Source organism: Nymphalis io, chromosome 14 (assembly GCF_905147045.1).
Source record: "Nymphalis io chromosome 14, ilAglIoxx1.1, whole genome shotgun sequence".
NCBI classification, from domain to species: Eukaryota; Metazoa; Arthropoda; class Insecta; order Lepidoptera; family Nymphalidae; genus Nymphalis; species Nymphalis io.
Window position 1 is genome coordinate 10,626,433 of NC_065901.1, and position 25,745 is coordinate 10,652,177.

General features: G+C 33.5%; 1 protein-coding gene across 1 annotated transcript in view; it reads left to right on the forward strand.

The window, feature by feature from the left end:
- The first annotated feature begins 1,529 nt into the window (after window positions 1–1,529).
- LOC126773235 (organic cation transporter protein-like) overlaps window positions 1,530–25,745 on the forward strand; it is a 32,854-nt gene continuing 8,638 nt past the window's right edge. Inside the window, exons 1-4 of the mRNA XM_050493997.1 lie at window positions 1,530–1,737; window positions 22,649–22,825; window positions 24,705–24,918; window positions 25,355–25,610. Of these exons, the coding sequence (XP_050349954.1) occupies window positions 22,665–22,825; window positions 24,705–24,918; window positions 25,355–25,610 (631 nt within the window). The 5' untranslated portion in view covers window positions 1,530–1,737; window positions 22,649–22,664. The remainder of the gene's footprint in view (window positions 1,738–22,648; window positions 22,826–24,704; window positions 24,919–25,354; window positions 25,611–25,745) is intronic.

The window sequence follows — 25,745 nt, forward strand, 5'->3', positions numbered from 1 at the left end:
CATCTGGACAGATGCATTGCGCATATTGGATGGATAGCTCATAATGATGATTCGCATAGAAGTGTTTCACAAAATGTGTTTTAATAAATGAGGTAACGTTTTTTGGTGATGCCTAAATAAAAAATCTGCTAAGACAAACACATAAACCTTATATTAGATAAAAAGCGTGCTTTGGATAAGGATTTAATATAAAATAATATTATATTATTTTTTTTTTTTTTATAGAATAGGAAGGCGGACGAGCATATGGGCCACCTGATGGTAAGTGGTCACCAACGCTCTTAGACATTAGCATTGTAAGAAATGTCAACCATCACTTACATATCCAATGCGCCACCAACCTTGGGAACTAAGATTTTATGTCCCTTGTGCCTGTAATTACACTGGCTCACTCACCCTTCAAACCGGAACACAACAATATCAAGTATTGCTGTTTTGCGGTAGAATATCTGATGAGTGGGTGGTACCTACCCAGACGAGCTTGCACAAAGCCCTACCACCAGTGAGTCATATTAGATATATTTGCGCTTCAGTTTCTTTAAACTTTGACTATTAACGTGACAAAAATGGGAAAGTGAGTTTATTTGTTTGTTACACTTTTACGTCTTAACTAATCAACCAGTCATCTTTAAATTTAAAAAAAAAAGAATAAAAAGAAACGAATATTATATAATATTTAAAATTTCTACTGGTGGTAGGGCTTTGTGTAAGCTCGTCTGGGTAGGTACCACCCACTCATCAGATATTCTACCGCAAAACAGCAGTACTTGGTATTGTTGTGTTCCGGCTTGAAGGATGAGTGAGCCAGTGTAATTACAGGCACAAGGGACATAACATCTTAGTATACAAGATTGGTGGCGCATTGGCGATGAAAGCGATGGTTAACATTTCTTACAATGCCAATGTCAATGGGCGTTGGTGACCGCTTACCATCAGGTGGCCCACATGCTCGTCCACCTTCCCATAATATAAAAAAAAAAATAATGATACTGTAAAATGACATTTCAAAAGAGCTTGTTTGTATATATATTTTGATTTAGAAATTGGGAATTACAACTGTTTATATTCAAATCAATATATTTTTTATTCTATTTACATAAATGTATATACGTATCTCATCAGCCATATAACCTTTATAAATTTTAGCCTAACTACACCATAGCAAAAATCAACAATAAATTAATAATTATTCTTATAAATAAAATCGTTATTGCCATATGTCAGTTTGTAAGTTCAAAATAATCATCAGGTCGGACATGAATGCGTGTGGTAGTACTTCATTAAGTGAATACTTATAAAGGATGATTGAGTCAAACGATTGAAAATGATGTAGTTTTAATATACATTGCCTTTGAACTTTTACCGTTGTTTGGATAATTACGAAATAAAACAGTAATGAATTCGAAATAAGCGATACTACGGATGTGTCGATGTAAACGGCGTAAGCGCGTGGCGCGATGACGTTTCTTAGTAGAGTTCGACCAACAGAGCGTCGTTTCGGTCGCTCTAACCAATGAGTAAGCCGAACCCATCGGTCGGTGCCACACGCAAGCACGCCGGCCGGCTGACTGTGATATTTAAATACGATTTTAAAATTCGAATCAATTCTACCAATTATTATTTCAAAACTTTTTCTTTATTCTAAGTGTACTTAAATCGCGTGTTTCTTTTTGAGGTTAAGCATAAACATACCTGTGTGTGTGAATTAGGACGTGATATTCTCGAACAATTTTATATGTGAGTAATGTATTTTTTTTAATTATAATGTTTTTTTTTATTCAGTGAGGGAGTTATGGTTTCGATTAGAGCCTTATATTATAAAAAATATTTTAAAAAAAACTTACAAGTGACCGCAACGAAAGTAGTAAGTACTGCAGAGCATGCGCGTTAATAAGATTGCACACACGTCAACGGTATCGTGCACTATGCTATAAAATTCACAGAACTTTTTCACCTATTTGTACAACAATTTCTTGTAATAATGCATAAAATACCGTGTACATTTTTTACTATTTACATCGTAACATGTTGAAATATGCAGTCAATAACATGTCTGTGAAGTATTTTCAACTTTTAACTTTGAAATTTTGAACCGCTGTTAAATTTAGCCTAGAAGCTCATTAACAGTTACGCAACTATTAACTGTTCGTCCATCAGTTAGTTTAAATAAGCTTCCAGACAGGTTAATGATTTTCATACAAAAATGGAAAAAAAATATACACGAGGTATCTATTTAATTGAAGATTTTAATTAAAATTAAAACAACATAAACTTCTGTATAAGACATACGAAAGTTTTAATTTTTTTAAATGACACAAACGCACGTTAAAATGCAACCATTTTTAAACTATCTAAAAGATTATTATTATTGACTGTTGTTTTTAGGGATAATATATATAACAATTTCTGAGAACAGCGCAATGTTCAATATTAAATAAAAATTTGATGGTACATTCTTGGAGCTATACAGAACCCAACGCTAACAGAATCAAATTCGGTTCTTAAACCAAAAAGTTATACCCGAACGTTTACATATAGTGCAACATCATACAGGGAACATCTACTTTTTATGAAGGTTAATAAAGAACATTCCAAAGTTAAATTTAATTACTACATTCGATAAAAACAAAAAAACAAACTATATGAATATTTAAATGTGATTGACCGATAAACAAATTAAAAAAAAAAACCGAATATCTTATTTGTATCTACATAAAACGATAACAGAGTTATTTTTGTACATTTATTTTTAAAAGAATATAAAGCCGAGATGGCCCAGTGGTAAGAACGCGTGAATCTTAACCGATGAACGTGGGTTCAAACCCGGGCAAGCACCACTGAATTTTCATGTGCTTAATTTGTGTTTATAATTCATCTCGTGCTTGACGGCGAAGGAAAACATCGTGAGGAAACCTGCATGTGTCTAATTTCATTAAAATTCTGCCACATGTGTATTCTATCAACCCGCATTGAAGCAGCGTGGTGTAATAAGCTCCAAAGCTCCTCAAAAGGGAGAGGAGGCCTTAGCCCAGCCGCTGCTGGGCAGTGACATTAACAGGCTGTTACTGTTTACTGTCGTTTTATGACGCATCACCACAATTTTTTTTGTTTAATATTGCAATTAATGTAACCAATCTGTCTTTCCGTCTCATTTAAGTCTTTGTAATATAATCAGTTAAATTTCGAATCAATGACTATCATAACATGTGTACCGTAAAGTTAATGCAAACAAAATATTTCCGATACTAATGTCAGATATTTACCCTCATAATAGTGAAACTCAGTGACGGTTTAGAGCAAAAAAATTTTTTTATTCTATGCTTTGTTATGTCCTTTTCATTCATAGAACCGTGCCGGTTATCGAACCCCATACAAAAATAACCATCTGAAAGCAACTAGACAATAGATATTTAACAATGCATAGTCCTCATAGAGCACAATAGGATTTTAAAATCTATTTCCGATGCAATACAAAAATGTATTTTTTTAAATAATGGATCTATTTGTTACTGTCATCCGTGATGACATGCATTTTTATAGTAAACTCAATAGATCTTGTTCATTCAAAATGAATGATTTATTTCTCGGTATTAGGACAAAAAAATTAAAATAACGTAATCGAACATAAGCATTATTAAATGTTTTTGAATTTTTTTTTTAACATTCACATATTTCTTTTATTACATAGTTGTAAAAGCCAATGTTGTAATTTATTCAGCCAGATGATTTTTACTTAAAATATTTTTTGAGCTTAAATTGTCGTCAATGTTATGAATATTGATTTGATTACGTGTAGTGGAATTGAAATGTTTTAAAAGTGTAAGGTTAAAAAAAGGTCTTATAAATAAATAGCATCTAACTTTTTTATTCCATTGACAATGAACAAACAGCCTTTTGTCCGTAAAATCCCTAACAGCGAGCCAAGAGTTAATACCCTATCAGGTCTTCAGTAAAAAAGAATTTCATACGTCAGCTTACTACAAGAGCTAAGTAATTGCAAAATAATTTATTGCGTTAATTATGATACGTGTATTTGTAATTTACTTTAACTATACAGATATTTATTATTTTACAAAATAGTTAATTATTTATTTATTAATAAAATAGTGTAAAAAAAGAGTCACAGATTAACTATGATCGTAACGCAATTAGTACTATGATCGTAACGCAATTAGTGAGTTCTTGCAGTAAGATTAAAATGAAAATATACTTTTTTCGAGTAGTCACTTAAAAACTGTTTTGTTTGAATCGTAATGTTACAGGATTCAATTGATTTTGAAAAGTACCGCCGGTTCTGGTAGATTCTACGAAGAATAACTGTCTAGATACTTTTTTGAAATAAAATTACATTATTAACTAAATACAATTAAAAAAAATCAATTTATAACTTAATATTTAAATTAATTAATTAATCGAGTTCATTGAACTTGGCATTATTAGATGCGTAGATGTTAAAGTCGATTGTCGATAAACTGTTTTCAAGAAGGGGGACATCCAAGGTAATACCGTTACGTGCAAAACCAGGGAACTAGTTTTGATGGTTAAGTATATAACAACAACGTTAACTTGACCGTAATGGGAAAAGTCTATGTGTATGATTATGTTTAGAATTATAAAGGCTTGAAGCTATTTACACTTAAAAAACAGTTAATTGAAACGATTATGCATTTCAAAGTATTAAGGAAGGTCATTTGAGAGGGAAGTAAATAATGTGGCTTTATACGTGTGAAGTTGAAACAATAAACAAAAAAAATCCATATTATTCTATATTTATAATACTTTTTTTTAATTACTAATATTCCTATTTCCTCTCTAGTTAAGCATTAAGCTTCTGTTAGGAGTGGGTGCTATGATATCTATGATATAATATATGATCGCGGGCTCAAACCTCAGCGAGCACCAATGAATTCTCATGCTTAATTTGTGTTTATAATTTATCTCGTGCTCATCGGTGAAGGAAAACATCTTAAAGACCTGCATGTGGTTCACTAAAGTTCTGCCACATGTATTTCCACCAACTCGCATTCCAGCAGAATATGCTCCAAACCTTCTCAAAGGGAGTAGGCTTTAGCCCAGGGTTAGGTCTTACTTTATATAGTTTTTAATGTACAAACTTCATAATATGAAAACTCTTTGCTAAATCATCCTCATATGCAGTTAAATTTGAGTGTGAACACTCGTTGCTAGTATTCTTTTATCAAATGATAATTATAATAATAATATCCTGGGACATTTTTCACACACGGCCATCTGATCCCAAATTAAGCTTGTACAGAGCTTGTACTACGGAAACCAGACAACTGATATACTACATATCCTATTTTTCTTTTGTAAATACATATTTATATAGATAATTACACCCAGACTCGGGATAAACAGACATGTTCATGCACACAAATATCTATCCTGGGTGGGAATCGAACCCACAACCTTCTGCGTGAAAGGCAAGCATCCACCAACCACGCCAACCAGCTCGTCTAATTTTGAATTAAAAAATAGTGATAAGAAAGAAAATCAAACAATCAGTTACCTATAAGATGTAAAACACGCCTGCGATGGAGTTATGTAAATACGACCATGACACAAAAAAGCCTTCGAGAACACTTGTAGGATTAACGCATTGACAAAGTTTAATTAAAGACTTGCCTCAGCACTTCACTTGCCTATAACTTTACAATAAACAAAAATATACTAATTATATAATGTATTTTTTTTATAGAATAGGAAGGCGGACAAGCATATACCTGATGGTAAGTGGTCACCAAACGCCCTTAGACATTGGCATTGTAAGAAATGTTAACCATCGCTTACATCACCAATGCGCCACCAACCTTATGAACTAAGATGTTATGTCCCTTGTGCCTGTAATTACACTGGCTCACTTACCCTTCAAACCGGGTAACTTTAACACAACACCAAGTACTGCTGTTTTGCGGAAGAATATCTGATGAGTGGGTGATACCTACCCAGACGAGCTTGCACAAAGCTCTGCCACCAGTAAAAGTATGTAAGTTATGTATTTAAGATACTTTTGATTACTAAAGTATATCTTTGTTTTATATAGATGAATCAGTAGATTAACATGTAGCAGAAGTTAATACGACAAATTCATCTTCACACTTCCTTTCTCACAGTATTTTGCTTTTCTACGATATAAACAAATTAAGCACATACGTAAAAATTCAAAGGCGCTTGTACAGATTTGAAACCGCAATCTTCGGACTGAGATCTCGTGCATTTCAGCTCTCTATTTATTTCATATCGTTTCGATTTGCTCATCGAGACCAATCACTGATCTGGATATTGCAGACGTTCCAAATTTAAAACACATTATAATGTTAGCGGAGTGTGTGTGTGTGTGACATTAAAGACAAAACGAATCTTACCGTTTTGTATGTCAAAATATATAAACAAATATTTTTCCCACAGCGCAACTGAACACACATGCAACTTTAACTTGACAGACAGCGGAATGTCTGTCGTCAAGCTACATACACACACATAGACAATCTATATATGCACACAACCACAAGAGAGATAAGCGAATTATTCGCATAATTTATGTAGGTCAAATGTTATACCTGGTTACTCTACATAATCTCATTTGGTCAATGCACCTTTTTGTGAGGTGCTTCAATTCTGGAAGTGTTTACTAATACTATAAATGAACAATCATTTATTTGATATAAATATAGTTTTTCTTGTGTTTATAATTCAGCGTGGGACTCAGTTTGTGACGTGTGAAAATCCTTCAAAAAATGTAATTTAAACGTATATTGTGCCTATTTTATTTATACTTAAATAATAAACGTTTTGGTTTTGGTAAATATTTGGAATGGAATTAAACTTTATTTACAATTCATCGTCTATTCAAATATTTTGCATAAAACTTTGAAATTGATGATAGTATGGTATCGTATATTTCTCGCTCCAAATAAAAATTTATTAATAATTCGATTTTATATTCAAATAACGATAAAAATAATTGAGCTGAATTGAATATTGCTTTAATAAAGCGCTTTTTACAGCGAAGATAGATTTTTCAATAAATATAGGTAATTGTTTGCTTAAAGCGCTGATAACAGTTCAACAACTCTGTAGATATAACTTATCTGTGAATCTATTGTGGTACAAAAAAAAATCAACAGTTTTATGGTATTGCATTATTCAAGCACTTTTGAATTGTCACTTTAAAATTTTATTACATATAAAGATACCGCCGATTCGTAATGTAATATGTTTAAGAACCGGTAAGAAAATCAGCAGTTACTCTTTTCCAGCAACTAAATTACATAAGTAGACAAGATTGTATACTACCGAATTTATGACAACAACACTAACTCGACGCCTTTTATCATAACTATATTTGTTCTTGTATTGAGTAATATTTTATTAATGTTCATTTTAACTTAAATTTAATAATTTTCAAATTTAAAAATATCTTATATTGATGCATAAACATATTAGCGTACTGTACACGGTAATAAAAACTGAGACTTCGAGCGACAGATAAGCGTAAGATTTCGATTGTCATATGACATCAGAGTAAGATTTCGAGTGTCATATGACGTCAGATAAGATTTGTTATTTACACATCAATACTCGTGAGTACCTCGGCACTCACACTATTTTTTTTTATTACACGAAATAATTGTCTCAGGAGGGTTTTTAACTTTGCAGTTGGAATCATATTGTAAATATATATAATATTGTTTAATATATTGTGACGTAACTGTAAGTATACTTACTTTGTTAGAAACGTAACGAATCTTCAGATTAAGAATTAAAAAATGCACGGACACCTCTTTTTTGTCAAATGAAAAACGTTTTAATATCTGTATCGTTGCTTTAAAATAAAAGGGCGTAAGACGAGGAACTATAAAATGACTAAAATATACTTTATAATTATTAATTGTAAGGTAGGTTTTTAATTTTGATCTGTATATATATTAAATTTCACTTGGTAGGCCTACTCACTCATCAAATACTCATAATATATCATTTATATTAGTCGTAAGTGAGACGCACGTCCTTTGTGCCTGTAGTTCACTGGGAAGTAGTAGTATGTAGGTCTCAGTTCACAAGGTTGGTGGCACATTGGCAATGTAAATCTACCTTCTATTTCCATACAAATTTTTTAATCAAATCGACTTGAGTAATTTATTCGTGAAACCCTAACAGATAGTATTACTTTTGTATTAATAATATTACTATTTACAACCAGATAAAACCGGTTCCATAAAATTGAATATAACAATGTAATTAAAAGAAGCATCAGAAATATCTTTGAAAGTGAGCGATCGTGCCATCTGCGTTCTAACGAGGTGAATGAATTGATCACGGAGTGCCTGTGTGCACGTAACTAACGATGTTTCCACACTGGAATTGTTTTTTATGTATTAAAAACTGCCTTTATAAATTTTGTTTTAATCTTACTCGAACTCGTTTTAATCGAACCTTGGAGAAGTATATATAAGTTATAATTTACGAACTTATGGTCGTTATGTGACGCCTGAAAAATGTAAAATATCGTAGTGGTGATTATTGAAAGATATTATAATTAAAGAAAAGAGTTTCGTTGTAAAATTAAGTTTTTTTTTTGTATTTTTTACAAAAATAGCGTAGGACGGGTCCTACGTGCGTAGGGGAGTAGAATAGTGATGACAGAGGCATGATGGCATAAGAAATAAATAAATAAAGCGTCATGCCGTTTACCGTCACGGCATACGAGTCGGCTTGCTCCCTATGCGTGCCAATAGATTTTTCACACCAAAAACTCGAATCTCAACGCAGAACACAATCCTGAAATGCCAGAAAGTGATATGCGATATTGATGACATAACAAGCATACATAGAGTATCACCGAAAATAGGGTATTAACATTTATATAAATGTGTTCTTATAGAATAGTACTCCTGGCGTCATGAAACTATATGTTTTGTTTTTAAAGCTTCTTTGGGTGTGATGTAAGTAAAATTTTCAGGTCAATTATTAAATAACTAAGGTATATGGTAACGAAGGTGGCCAATGGCGTCATTAACCCTACTGAGCTTTCGGAGTCTCCTAAGTTACCCATTTTGTTTAATTTATTCCTTTTTATTATAACAGTAACAGTACAGTAACAGCCTGTTAATGTCCCACTGCTGGGCTAAGGCCTCCTCTCCCTTTTGAGGAGAAGGTTTGGAGCTTATTCCACCACGCTGCTCCAATGCGGGTTGGTAGAATACACATGTGGCATAATTTCAATGAAATTAGACACATGCAGGTTTCCTCACGATGTTTTCCTTCACCGTCAAGCACGAGATGAATTATAATCACAAATTAAGCACATGAAAATTCAGTGGTGCTTGCCCGGGTTTGAACCCACGATCGTCAGTTAAGATTCACGCGTTCTAACCACTAGGCCATCTCGGCTTTATTTTATTATAAAGCATAAATAATTTATATTTAAAACTCCTCTCTTTTAGGAGTAAATAGAACTTAACTGATATTTGATTTTACAGTTTGTGTTGTTTGTGCCTCTGTTGTTATCTTTGTGTGTCTAGGTCTATATTTATGTTTATATATATTTACATCTTGTTTTTTTATTATAAAGAGATCGTGTGTTCATTTTACATTTTTAGTTCGAGCCAATCCACCCCTTACGAAGTAATTATAACGCGACTAAATTAAAAATACAAAAATCGAATCGTCCAAGCTCATGAAACCATGTTCATCTTAAAAATACATTTTATACAAGTTCGTGATCATGTGTACACGTCACTACGCGTACAAGGCGAGAAATCAAGGCGCAGTAACATGCTAATGCATTGTTTTGTGACACCAAGGCATTGTGTTCTATAACGTTGAATAATTTAATACTTAACAACTGTTTCTTGCGGATTCGCTCGTGTGAAACACCCTTTACTCGATTTGTATGTTTTTTTTTAAATTTATAATAGGACTGTAAGTGCATTTGATCACTCTTACAATGCCAATTGTATTCTACGTTTGTCATTGTAAGGAGTAATCACTGTTGTAGCAAGGAACTGCCTGGGGGCCTGCCTCTTATTTACACATACATCCACACATACATACACATGCACATGTATACATACACACATAAAAACACACACAGGCTGATTATAATATCGTAAGCAATGCGTTTTTTTTTGTTTTGCTGTAGACATTAGTTGCTTATGTTTGAACTATTACAAATAAGCAACTGTGTTCGTTGGGGGCAAAAACATTTTTTTTATTATTTTCTTAATTTAACAAAAGTGTAAATAACATTAAAAGTCTACTTTAAAATTAAATAATATCTTTGTTAAGTAATTGTTTTATTTTGTCCTTTAAAATACTGCCTGCAGTTTAAATAAAGAGATATCGTGTTTAAAATTAATTATTTTCAAGTAACTTCTATTTTAATTTATACGCTATAAAATTGATATATATAAATCAATGTTAAGTTGTCGTGTCGTTTTATAACACCAATGAAACGGTGATATTGAATTTATTTATCATTGTATATGATGTACTCCTACGCATTTGCATCCTCTTCAAGTAGATTATGAATCCAATTATTATATAATAATGTTGTGTTTCTTTATTTATTTTATTTAACTTTATTCTACCAATCAACCTCTGAGTATTAAGCACATATACACATATTATATTATATGCATATATTTTGACTGCCTCGTCGGTGTATTGGCTAGATATAAGACCGCTGACCCGGAGGCCCGGATTTCATTTCCCAGGTCTAGCCAATAAAAAGTTATTGGGTTTTTCTGTCAGAAAATTCTCATTAGCAGCTCTTTCCGGTCGTGTTACATTGCCGTCCCATCGGATTATAAAAGCTAGGAAATAGTGCATCTGTGTTTGCGCACATACTTGTGTACTATAATATCTCCTGCGTAGTTGGCTAATCTCTCTTGAGATTGGCCGCCGTGTCCGAAATCGATCTGGAGGACCTTAGATATACACGATGGCTGCAAATACTAAGAAGCTTATGAAAAAAAGGAAAGCATTAAAATAAAATAAGTATACCATTCAAATTGTAATAAGATTTAGTCATGTGTGCAAACTATTCTGGATTTATTTCATACAGTGAGTCTTGAGTCTTGAGGTTATACTTGCAGTGGCGTGAGAATATTTTTTACAACTGGTGGAGCTTTGTGCATGCTCGTCTGGGTAGGTACCACCCACACATCAGATATTATACCGTAAACGGCCATACTTAGTATTGCTGTGTTCCGGTTTGAAGAATAAGTGAGCCAGTGAAACTACAACTACAAGGGACATAAGATCTTAGTTCCCAATGCTTGTGACGCATTGGCAATGTAAGGAATGTTTGATATTTCTTACAGCGCCAATGTCTATGGGCGGAACCACTTACCACCAGGTGGTACCCATTTTATAAAAAAAAGTATTACGGGTCTTTGACAGTAGATGTTTCGGATTAAAGTTTTTTTTTTTAATAATTTTAGTTGTATTGTATTCGAGTAAAATAGTTTTGTTATCCCAAGATAATGTTATCAGTTCAACTAGAGATACAAAATCCTATCGATAAATGTGATTGTAGCTCTGAAAGCGCGATTCGCAATGTGACCCACATAACGCACATTCTACGGTAAATACTCGTTTTAGAACCTTATTAGTCTAGGATTTATAGGTTCAACCACCTGGAATATTTTAAAATTAGATTTAAAATAAACATTTCAACGCTGCTTATGTTTATATGACGGTAGAAAATATTTTATGTCCTTACATTTATTTCTGACTTAACATTATAAATGCGAAAGTGAGTTTGTTTGTTTGTTACGTATTCACTACTCGACCGATCATTATGAATTTTTGCATACATCTTATCGAGGGTACAGAAAAGGAGATAGGCTACCTAACACTTACACTTACCCCTTCCCCGCCCCTCACACGCGGGGGAAACTGGTAAGTTATAACTAGATATACTTGTATAAACCTTATAATCTAATAGATGATAAAATAGCGGCAGCAGTATACTTTGACTTTGATATAGGATTCCTTCATTCTGAATTGCTTCTGGCTTCGCCAGCGAGGAATTCAGTTTGTTACGAAAATCCTTAAAAATCCGCCTTTTAACGTATATACTATTTAAATTTTATATGTATAAAATTTTTATAAATTAATATTGTTAAATATTTCAAAAATGCTTGAAAAAGCGTAACTTAATAAGTAAATTTTTTTTATGTTTTGAAGTTTTGTAAGTTTTATTGATTTATTCTCTTCTAGTCTGTAAAAATCGCTATTTGTCATCGTCAAAAGAGAAAGTTATTGTTGTGTCGAAAACGTTACATATATTAACGACACACTCCACACAGTTTCATTTTCTCATTACGCAGAATTTCTTTGAGATAATTGTATAATATCACTAGCCAAAACGATTTTTGGTCTTTTTTTATAGTATAGGTAGGCGGACGAACATATGGGCCACCTGATGGTCTTGCCACTGACCACTTAGGTCACCAACGCCCATAGACATTGGCATTGTAAGAAATGTTAACCATTGCTTACATCGCCAATGTGCCACCAACCTTGGGAACTAAGATGTTATGAACCTTGTGTCTATAATTACACTGGCTCACTCACCCTTCACACCGGAACACAACAATACCAAGTCCTGCTGTTTTGCGATAGATTATCTGATGTGGTACCTACTCAAACGAGCTTGCACAAAGCCCTACCACCAGTAACATTACCGAACATTGGAAGATATAGAAACGAAGTTTAATTACATGAGATGGATTTTGGGAGTTGTGACATAGAGAGTGCAATTCTGTACATTATATATATAAAATATTCAAACAGGTATTCTTGCTATATATTCATATATTATAACGTAAAAGTTTTATAAATCATTGTGTTCTTTTATAACGCTTGATAAAGCTAAATTACTTGTAATTACATAGGATATAGCAATTTTGGTACCACAACTATTGTATTCAAGGTGAGAAAATTATTATATAATACGTACGTTAAAACATAAAAGCCATTACGTCCCATCACATAGTCAATGAATGTCTTCCTGTTATCTTTAATAATTAGACTACCGCATTGGTCTAGTGGCTTGATGTAAAGCCGCAGACCCGTAGGTCCTGGGTTCAATTCTCAGGTCGGGCCAATAAAAAGTTATTGGGTTTTTTCTGTCAGAAAATTCTCAGTAGCAGCCCGGAGTCTGAAAGATGGAAGTGTATACACACCCGTGCCTCGGAAAGCACGTTAAGCCGTTGGTCCTGCGCCTAAACTCATTCTGGTCGTGTCGGATTGCCGTCCCATCGGATTATGAGAGTTAGGGAATAGAGAGTGGACCTGTGTTTGCGCACGCACTTGTGCACTGTAATATCTCCTGTGCAGTTGGCTAATCTCTTTTGAGATTGGCCGCCGTGGCCGAAATCGGTCTAGAGGACATTATTATTATTAATAATAATAAGCTAAAATTTAAAAACGTAGCACAAAACTATCACAAGATGAAATTTAAACTAACACAATTAAACATTCAAATTTCAAATGCAAAGTTTGGATTCCAAATTCCTGTTAATTTTTTGAAGAAAAAGTATTCGTAGAAAATCTTCATGGACTCTAGCAAGTTCAAACACCAAGTAGATCAACATCGTGCATAAAGTTTCAGAATCTTGTTCTTATGAGAAAACAGTAAGTTATCGTTAAGCTGTCAGCTTACGATGCCCTGAATCTTAGGGAAACGGAGTTATGAGGGATGTTTATACCCACTAAAACCATGGCTACCTTTGATTCAGATATGAGGGACCGTTATATTATATTTTTAAGCAATTTGGGAGGAAAGAGTGGATCTTCTTCCCCTCATTCTAATCTGTGTTCTATCACAATATAAATTAGAATAAATAAATAAAAAAGAAAGAATAAATTTTAGCGCCAAAAACAATATTAGAATTATTTGTAGTAAATTTAATTACATAATTGTTTGTTTAAATTCGAATCGTGTTGCTAAGTGATGTGTTTACTGATCTAATAATGCAAATATCCATTTGTCGAATGTTAATATATTATGCAAATGCTGCAAACGGGTTTGATATATAAATATAGTTATGTAATCCTAAATATATATATAGTCCTCCTCATCGATTTCGATGACGGTGACCCTAGAAATTAATTGTTATTTCTAGCATGAACCCTAATGTGGCTCGCTAGACCAAATTTGATTTAAAAAACCCTACGACACGTGTTACAATAAAGTTGGCCCTCAGAGTTGTATGTGTATGTGTAGGATGGCTTAGGTCTCTCTTTTCTTAACTGGCGCTTTTCGTCTAGTGCGTGAAGGTGGTTTTCCTCAAACATCTTGATCTTTTTGTAGATGGTAGAGCGCCAAGATGTCCTTTTCCTTTGAGGAAGCGAGCTCCTCCCAACATTCTATGCCAATGTCACAAGCTTTTAGGTGTCTTTTAAACACGTCCTTGTATCGCAAGTACTGATCACCATGCTTCCGTTTGCCTTTAGATAACTCCGAATAAAAAACAGCTTTAGGCAAACGACGATCGTCCATGCGTAGGACATGCCCACACCATCTGAGTTGACGTTGCATCAGAAGAGCTTCCATGCCTTACATTCCAGAGCGACGCAGGACCTCTGAGTTAGGGACGTGATCCTGCCACTTGATACGTAAGATTGAACGTAAACATCTTAAGTGATATGTGTCAAGTTTTTTGATGTCTGATTTGTAGATACACCATTTCTCTGAGCCATATAAAAGAACGGGGATAATTAGTGCCTTGTAGACACTAATCTTTGTCTCTAATTTGAGGTCATGGGATTTCCACACACGATCAGTGAGTCTTCCGTAATTGGCGGCAGCGTAGGCAATGCGTGATGGGATTTCCGAAGCCAATATGTTATCAGATCGAATGTTGCTCACAAGATATTTGAAGTGAGTGACTTCCTCCAGTGGTTTCCCATCCAGATTTAGTGCCGTTGGATCCGCTTGGAAATGTCTTGGTGGCTGTTTGATGATTTGTGTCTTGGTAGCACTTATAACCAGGCCAAACCGTTGACAAGATTGGTGGAGTACGTCAACATAGTTTTGGAGATGTTCCATGCTGTCGGACATAAGGCATACGTCATCAGCGTAAAGTATCAAATATGTAATAAGTATCTAATATGGAGATCTTTTGGATCTTAGTCTTTTCTGTCCTGACATTAAGTTGAATTTGGTTTCTGCACCTCTTCAGCGCGTCTCTCATTACCACAGCAAAGTATATGGTGAAAAGTGTGGGTGCCATGACACATCCTTGCTTTACTCCGCTAGTTATTACAATATCCTCAGACAGTTCGTTTTCGTGCTGAACCTGGGCTTTCATGTCAACATGAAATTGGCGAACCAAATTCACGAATTTCCGCGGATACACCATTTTTTGGAGAACAAGCCAAAGAGCCTCGCGTGGTTCCCTATCAAATGCCTTCTCTAAATCAACAAAGCACATGAATAGCAGCTGTTGGTGTTCCAGACTTTTCTCCTGAAGTTGCCTTACAATTGAGATAACGTCAACTGTTCCTCTACTGGAACGAAAGCCACATTGGCTTTCGGGAAGACGCTGTTCAGCCAACTCACTGAGACGGGAGTTTATGATGTGATGTGAGTTTACATAGGACAGATTAGCACTGAGTGTGGTAGGATTCAGAACATCATTAAAATGTTCGGCCCAACGTTTCAAAACAGAATTTTTATCCGTAACTCGATGCTGCCTATCCTTCGAATATATCAGAGCTGTTTTTCTGAGTCGCGGGCCGTAAATCGCGTGTATGCGTGTATCCTAAATATACACTAATATTAAAATTATTGACATAGTTGTTTGTGTAAAGTAAATAGCATGGCAGACTACAAGCTACTGGATACATATCAAGATATCAACTGATCAATTATTTTACCATTAAAAGCAATTAATCGACAGCAAGTGAGCTAGTGTAATTAAAGGTATAGGAGATATAAAATTTTAAATCTTTGAATGCGTAGTGAATCGGTTGAAAGCGTAGTGAAATCGAATGTTAATCAGTTATCTAATCTGCACGTAATGATAGACAGATCTCATGTTCCAGGATTGGTGGTACATTGACACAGTGGGATTTTTTCAAATTTTTTACTTTGACGGTTCTAAGCCGAGATGCCCAACCGGGTTGTCTCAATCGAAGATTTTCGGTTCAAACGCTTAATACGCATTAATACGTTTTTATATGCTTAATTTGTGTTAATAATTCACCTCATTCTCGACTGTGAAAGAAAACATCGTGAATTATTCAAAAGGAGAGGCGTCTGACCCAGCTGTGGAAATAAAGTCAAAATTAAAAAAAAACTGAAGTTTTTCTGCGTAGCCTAACTTTGATTGCAACAAATAACTGAATTGGTCATTAAAATAAAAACAGTTTCGATGTTATAGTGTTTATGTAATTCCGTCACATAATATTATAATCTATTTTTTTTTCATATCTAAGTGCGACTTTAATAATAAAAAGAACTATCTGAATAATATTCTCATGAAAACTTCTGGGCACTTTATTCAGGATTTCACGTCATTTGCCGACGTCAAAACTTTGATCGATATAACTTCAGAACTTTCAAGGAAGTTGAATAACAAGCATACAAAAGTCACGAACATCTGTTTTTACGTACTTATTATAAGAAGATTGGACACGTATGTATGTAACAAACTCAAAAGATTTAATAAGATGTTATTATCAAAAGGGAAACATAAATTTCTTTTTAAATATTAACTCAGTTTCTGTTTAATTATTTTTGTTTAAAATTATTAGAAAATCATTGAAATAGAAACAATTTTTCTTTTTTTAAATTTGATATAGGTAGGCAGTCTCGAAAATGTTCGACCTGAAGTTAAGTAATAAAATTGGCATTGTAAGAAATATTAAGCATCATTTACGTCGTCAATATGCCTTCAACCTTGGGAACTAAGGTGTTATGTCCGTTTTACCTGTAGCTCATTCGCCATTTAAACCGGAACACAACAATACTAAGTACCTACTGGTGTTTGTTTGATGGCTGGCACGTACTAGATGCCCTTTTTTTAAATGGAGAAACGCGTTACGCGTTTCCCCCACGGGAACAGTGGAAGGGTATGTAGGACTCGCTGGTCTCCAAGGCGCCGAGTTCGCCCCGAACATCGGAACACTCACAAAAAAACCAGCGGTACCCTTTCCGTCTTAACGAGGAGCGCCACGGGATCGCTTGCGCATGCTATCGTGACGTTCTGACGAAACCTACTAGAAACATACCACCAAGTAAAAATACAATTATTAACATAAAAATGATTGCATCAAACATTTAGATTAACGATAATTATCTATGATATATAAAACGTATGTTTTAAGATGAATATTATTCAGATAATTGCATGTTTCAAAGACTAGATAAGATATAACACGAGTGATAACAACGAAGTTTCAGACATGTTCAAATATTTATTAAAAGAATATCTGTGACTTTGTTAACGAGATTATTGATGTATTTTTTTTAAAGATCATAATATTTTAAATAAAAATTGATATTTGTTTATCTGTTTTGATAAATTGACTTTGGCATCGTTTGACCGATCACATATTACAAGAAGATATTTTATAAATAATAAGTACTAAACAAACTAAGAAACATCCTGAAACGTTTTTTTATTATTCAGAGTACATACCAAAACTTTAAGTTAAACGACATTCACACATTATTTTAATGGGACTGACGTGCTTGTGTAGGACAAAAGTCCTTAAATTCAATAAAGAAAGCAGAAAAAAGCTTTTTATTTTCAAAAAAATCCATGTATAAAATTATTTCTTTTTTTTTATAATTTATCGAGCGTATGCAACCCCCTCAAATATCTTTGTAAATTGAGATTAGCGCAATGTGATAACTATTTAAAGTTGTAACTTTTACTTGTAATATGGTTAATAAATTAAATAAAAAATTTAGATTATATTATCTTTCCGGTACTTATAGAATCTGCATTCCGAACCACAAAAGTCGCCGTTGATATTTTCTCCAATATTTATAGTGTACCGTAAAGTCAGTTTTGTCAAATTTAAATGAATTTTATTAATTTATGTAAATGAAAAATTTCTAATATTTCAATGAAAAGTTGAAAGATAATGAGAATTATATAAGTTAATAGAACTTATTATTACTTACAAACAACTGTCATCTATTTTATATAAAACTTTATATCTGGTATAATGTTAAGATATTTTAGTTCTTTAAAAGGAGGCTATTTTTTAATATTTGAATGCTTGAGTTTGTGTCCACAAAGAGAAACCGCAAGGTGCAGCTAATATTTATATAAAATATTGTGACTAAAAAAATATATAATAATTTAAAAAAATCTTGTATATGAAATTTGTTTTACTTGTTAAGTCGATATGGCCTAGTGGTTAGAACGCGTGAATCTTAACCGATGATCGTGGGTTCGAACCCGGGTAAGCACCACTGAATTTTCATGTGCTTAATTTGTGATTAAAATTCATCTCGTGCTTGACGGTGAAGGAAAACATCGTGAGGAAACCTGCATGTGTCTAATTTCATTGAAATTATGTCACATGTGTATTCTACCAACCCGCATTGGAGCAGCGTGGTGGAATAAGCTCTAAACCTTCTCCTCAAAATGGAGAGGAGGCCTTAGCCCAGCAGTGGGACATTATCAGGCTGTTACTGTACTGTTAAGTCGAAATAAATGCGTGTCAAATTTCTAATCTATGGACATATGTCTTATCCATATATTTATAGAGAAATTAGCGAAATATTATCTGTCTTGCTAAGCTTATAATATAAAATATTCCAGATATACATTACCTCATTTGCCTAATGAGTAGTTTGTTCGGCTGCTGACAATGACTTCAAATAAGGAATAAAAAGGTTTTTCTACAAAAAAATATCCGTAGCATTCTTAAGTTAGAGAGTAGGCAGCCTTAAGCGTCGAACAGAGCGTAGTCATTCGCCTGATCTCTCTCTAACAACATAACCTGACCATCATCATCAGACTAAGAAAATGATAGAATAGGGATTGCATGACTTTGCGCATACATTTTTGCACTATAGTATATAAGGCGAAGTCAATCAGCCAACCGTCATAAAACAATAATTTAGTTAATAGATATTATATGAATTCATATCAAATCCTACATTTGATATGATTTTAATAATGTCAAACTACATTTAAATTCTACGTGCACGTCGATTATATCATGTATGTGTAATAGAAATAACAATACATTATTTATATATACTGTATGTATCGTTTTCCTTGTATATAAAAGCGGTCGGATGAATGAATGTTTAATTAACAGAAAAAATAGGTTGACTTTATCATACAGTCAAATAAGTGTCAACTTCGTAATGAAACATAAACTAATAATTTTTATAAACATTTGTCTTTGCATATCACAAATCGTTTAAAAAGTCTCATAAAATCTCGTGTCTGCGTCTATGATCTGAGTCAACGTCATCGATACCAAAAATATTATATATATTTAATATAAAAATGTAGAATAAAAAAATCCTCAGTTTTTTTATCGGATCCACAATTTTTGAGATAGAGTGCAAAGAGGTCGTACCATACAGACATTTCATGTCATCAATGCATCCCAATAAATAATTATTCACTAAATAAATTATAATTATATAAAAAAAAACTTTTATTGATACATTATATTAAAAAATCTATACATAGAAAGTCTACCTTCAACTTGTAATCTCGAACGCAATGAAATTCTTTACGCTATATAAATATATAGATATATATTTATATTTATTACGTTTTCATTCGCATACATTCGACACGACCTTCGAACGTAAACCTTGGTTGTGACGAAAGTTTATTGGACTCTGGTAAATAAAAACATATATTATTAAAATGGTGATATTTTTTTTCGAATTTAATCAAACAATTTAAAAACTAATCGATACTGAAAATCATGTGTGTGTAAAAAACAAGGTTATTTGAATTCGAAAACTAAATATTCATTAAAACAGAAATAGCAAATGACATTATTCAAATTGTTTTTATCTGTGACTATGTTTACTATACCTTTACCTGACTGAACGACAATAATACGAACCGATAAGAGGGAGTAGAGATGTAGGCTTTCATGTGCTTTTTAAAGCCAGAGAATATAACACTGCCAGCTCCTAACTTGGTGGAGTACCAGGGGATTAAAACACATATGTAGAGCGAGTAACCATAAATGTGATTCAGTATGGCAAACTAAATGAAACAGGTAAAAAAACATAAGCCCGGTTAAAAGCCGCGGTTTTATCCGTATTTGCTCGTTGCATCGTTCATCTCATGTAATTATCATCATATCATCTCGTGCTCGACGAAGAACATCGTGAGGAAACCTGCATGTGTCTAATTTCACTGAAATTTTGTCACCTGTATTGGAGCAGCATGGTGGAATGAGCTTCAAACCTTCTCCGTCAAGTGTAAAGAGGTCTTAGCCAAGCAGTGAGCCATTTATGGGCACGATTATTAAAGTGGTATCTCTTTTTGCAGATTAAACGTCATTGCCCTGTAATAAATAATTGTTTTGTGTGTTAAAAATAGCCAATTTGACGCAAAAATCTTGAATTTAATTGAATGAGAATTTCATTATCCTGAAATTGTTACGGAGTCGATGTCATTATTTATTCTCTTTATGGCGCAAACTTTATCACTTTTCTATACCATCCAACCGACCGACATAGTATGTACAAATATACCGAGACTGCGACCGCGCGCATATTGCGTCGCAAGACAAAACTCCAATATAAATCACAGAGTGACGAAAAATAGAGAACAACCCTCCGAATTTAAAAACGTTTAGACTTGTCAAAATATGTCGGTAGTTATATGGAGTCCCATATAACTACCACACAACATCAAAATGGATTGTTAAAAAAAATGTATAGGATAAATGTAACACCCCTAGAAAGCTTAGAAAAGAATTAAATCAGGTTTAATCTTATTATTTTATATACATTAAGTATGATTTGTGAATTTGTACGCAAAAACAAATTAAATTTATTAAAACATATTTAATTCGCAAATGTCCATTAATCTAGTGGTCATTGGACGTCACCCTTTGTGAGATTAAAAGGTCAATTAAAGAATTGAGCCCGTAATTACTTGAACTAGTTAACCCTTTAATCTTAATTACTATTATTACGTAATTAAGGTCTTACAAAACTATGAACTAAGATGTACATTGCAATACAAATTCCTCCCAAACCCTTAATCAAACATTTTTTTTTTATATAGAATAGGAAGGCGGACGAGCATATGGGCCACCTGATGGTAAGTGGTCACCAAACGCCCTTAGACATTGGCATTGTAAGAAATGTCAACCATCGCTTACATAGCCAATGCGCCACCAACCTTGGGAACAAAGATTTTATGTCCCTTGTACCTGTAATTACACTGGCTCACTCATCCTTCAAACCGGAACACAACAATAACAAGTACTGCTGTTTTGCGGTAGAATATCTGATGAGTGGGTGGTACCTACCCAGACGAGCTTGCACAAAGCTCTACCACCAGTACAAACATTGTATTGTTAACGACTTTAATGTTTTTAAAGTTTAAGTTTATTAAGGTTTAAGGACTTTGTGTAAGTCAATCTAAATGGGTAACACCGACCGCTCACTCAATCTACTCCTATTTTATTTTATATTCTTGTGTTGAATATATTTTTTTTATTAAATTATTTAAATTGTAAGATAAAATGTAAAGTTTAAATTAAATATAAATTTGAAATGCACTCATTTCATAAGTGTCATAATCTTAGCCGTGCCGTGTATACGGGCAGGTAAACACTTCCGGTAATATTAGGTTTTAGGATGAATAATACAAATTAAAAGCGAGTAAAACCGCGGAACAGTTCTCGTTCCAAAATAAATTAATGAGAATACACAAGTATAATTAGATTAATAAAAGATAAATACGCTATAGAAAAGTCACGTTCTTTGCATATACATATTTTTTAATATAATAGTTTTTTATTTTAACATAGTTATCATTTTTATCTTAGTTATAGTTGATAAGTCAGTAGTACCCAGACACTTGCACACCTACCACCAAGTGATCTACCACTAAGCTATTTAAATTCTGTTCTGGGTAGGTACCACACATATCTACCGCAAAACAGCAGTACTTGGTATTGTTGTGTTCCGGTTTGAAGGGTGAGTGAGCCAGTGTAATTACAGGCACAACATCTTAGTTCGCAAGGTTGGTGGCGCATTGGTGATTTAAGCGATGGTTAACATTTATTACAACTTCCTATTCTTTAAAAAAATATATATTAGCCGAAATGACCCAGTGGTTTAAACATGTGAATCTCAATCGAAGAAAGCGGGATCAAACCCGGACAAGCATTACTGATATTTAACGTGCTTAATTTGTGTTAGTTTGTGTGATGAAGCATTGAAATAAGCTCTTAATCTCCCATAAAAGAGGGAAGCATTACTTTACTTAAAATAATTATGTCCGTTAATATATTTATAGCTCTTATAACGCTATGCTGTTAATACCAGTATGTCTAAATACACCGAAACCGCGACCGCAAACGACATATTCATTACAGCTTTCGGATTCCACCGAACGCAATCCACCGAAATAATCCGACAATCAATTTGCAGAAAATCCACAAAAGAAATGGAACAGAGGAAAGAAATCAATCTAGACTCAGTACTCGAGAGCCTGCGACCGTACGGACGTTACAATCTATTGAATTTCGTGCTTCTCCTGTTCCCGGTACTACTGAGCAGTTTCTACGAATGCGGATTCATCTTCGAAGCGCAGGAACAGACGTACAGGTAATCACTTTACTACTGCTATCAATAGTTACGAAACAATTCTCTATACAGAAAGAAATATGTAGAACTTTAAAATTATTTATACGCCGTATTTTTTTCAATCTCACCAGCCAGTCAGATTATTAAAAAAAACAATAAAAACATATTTAAAAATTGAAGGCATATTTATATTATATTGAAGAGGCGGTTTAAGAGCTTATTCCACCACGTTGCTCCAATGTGGATTGGTGGAGGAATACACATGTGGCAGAATTTCAGTGAAATTAGATACATGCAGGTTTCCTCACGATGTTTTCCGTCACCGTCAAGCACGAGATATCACAAAAAAGATAATCACAAATTAAACACATAAAAAGTTTAATGGTGCTTGCCCGGGTTTGAATCCTCGATCTTCGGTTAGGATTCACGCGTTCTTACCACTGGGCCATCTCGGCCCATTTATATCTTAGTAAAACTTAAATGTATAAAATTTTAAATATACATAAATTAATTAAATGTTATATGATTATTATTTTGTACGAAGTGTGTGTGTTTTTTATATTTAGTATGTTTATACCACACAAAGTAATTATTTTTAGTGTTAATATAAAGGGAAATATGATGTTTATTGTAGCTCGCTGGGTAGGCTGGCTGGCTAACAATATTTTAGTAAAAAACACACTAATAATATTTTAGTAAAATATTTTATAGCCAATCCGTTGTCATTTGTTACCGAATCATTTTTAAACCAATTTTTTATTCGAAGACACTTTAAGAGGTTCTTTAGTTGAAAAAAAAACACAGTACAAACTATTCTACCCATCCACAAATAACGTAATTTAAGCTATAATTATCAACTAATTCAATAATCACGTTTAGATTAAAACAGATTTTCTAATCGGATATGATTATTCTTGGCTGTTAGCTATCTGATAAATAGCAATGAGGCAATCATGTTATCGGCGAGATGCATGCTCAGAAAATCGATACATGAAGATATACCGTCTTATTTTATAGATATACTTTCTAATCTTCAATTACTATAGTTATGTCATGTACTAGATTTTGCCCGCGCTTTTTGTTTGGTATAAAAAATTAGCATATGTATTTACATGGCATTCAAGCTTATTTCATACCAAATTTCATTAAAATCAATTCAGTTGCTTAACCGTGAAAGCGTAACAGATAGACAGAGCTACTTTCGCATTTATAATTTTACTATAGATTCACCTTTGTCTTGTGATTAACAGTCCGGGTTTTACGCTTAACATTTTACCGTTTAATCGCTACATATTATAAAACAAAGTACCCCAGCCGCGTCTGTCTAAACGCGATGAACTCAAAAACCACCGAAAGGTTTTTTTTACAATATTCACTAATGGACAGAGATACACGAGGAATGTTTTGGTGTATTGTTGAAGTTGTCGGAAAAAAAATCTGGAAATTTACTGACATACGACAAGTAAACCAATTGAGTTATTTTTACTCGTATATTATATTACGATATAAACGATTTATACAGACCCTTATTCTACCCGTGGGAAGACGACCGGATATAATAAAATAACAGGCCGAAAATGTCTTTATGCTGGGAAAAAACCTCCTGTCCTCTTAAAGAGAATGGTTGTGTGATATGTCAGTGGCAGGAATCAATACGTACAGGCTCCCTCGCCATGTTTTATCGTTAATTTCGAATCCTTTATTTGACTTATAAATATATATAAAATAAATTATGGCCACGACACAATCCGTCAAATGTGGAGACACGAGGATTAATATAAAACTAAATCGAAGTCATCGATGATAATAAGCACCAGCTTTGATGCATATTAGTAAGAATGAAAATGATTATTGTCATTGCCGCACAATAACATGTTCAATGATTTTTTCTCTCTCTCAGATGCAAAGTGTTTGGCTGTGATGGAAGATACAATGACACTTCTTGGGTTGAATACGCAATACCAAAAAATAAAGAAAAGGATCGACCGGATTCCTGCAAACGATACGTACCGTTAAACGTCACGGATTTCCAATGTACGCCTGAACAGTTCTCCAATGAAACCATGCCTTGTGATGCCTATATATATGAACAGAGTCAGTCCCTAGTCGAAGAGGTAATTAGGTTAAAAATATATACACATCTTGAAAACTTACTATAAGTTTATAAATTTAATACGGGTATTTAGACGGATTGATTGTATCTGATCACCACCGCTCCTAGACATTGAAGAGAAATATTAATCATTACATTCACCGTCAATGTGCTAACAAACAAAGGAACTAAGCTATTATGGCCTTTATACCTGTAATCACCTCATATATCAATACATATATTGCTGTTTGGCGGTATAATCATTGATGTGTGGGTATAACGAGTATCTACCCAGCTGGCTTGCACATAGTTCTATTACCAATTAGTTTGCTTATCAATAAACCAGTAAAAACTGGATACCGATAATAAAAACAAACGAAATAAAATTTTAGATTAACATTTATAAATAATAAGTAATTTCCAAATTTGAGAAGATTTTGTAATTATTATTTTTTCAGTTTAATTTAGGCTGTCAAGAATGGAAAAGAGCACTCGTTGGAACAGTGCACAATTCCGGCATGTTCGCAGCAATGCTTGTGACTGGAGCTATATCTGATAGATTTGGTCGCAGAGTTGCTGTTGGCATGGCAGCTACGGCCAGTTTCATATTTGGAATAGCGAGGGCATTCGCTCCAGGATATCTATCATATTTGACCTTGCACTTCTTGGAAGCTGGCTTCGGAGGTGGATTATATCCATCTGCATACGTTTTTGGTATGTACTAATTTTTACTGTGTGACAAATCATTTGTACGAATCCTTAAATGGCGTTGACTTTATTTGATATTTGATTATGTGTTAAATGCTTCCGATATTATGGTATAACAAATATTTGTCAACTAATCTACAT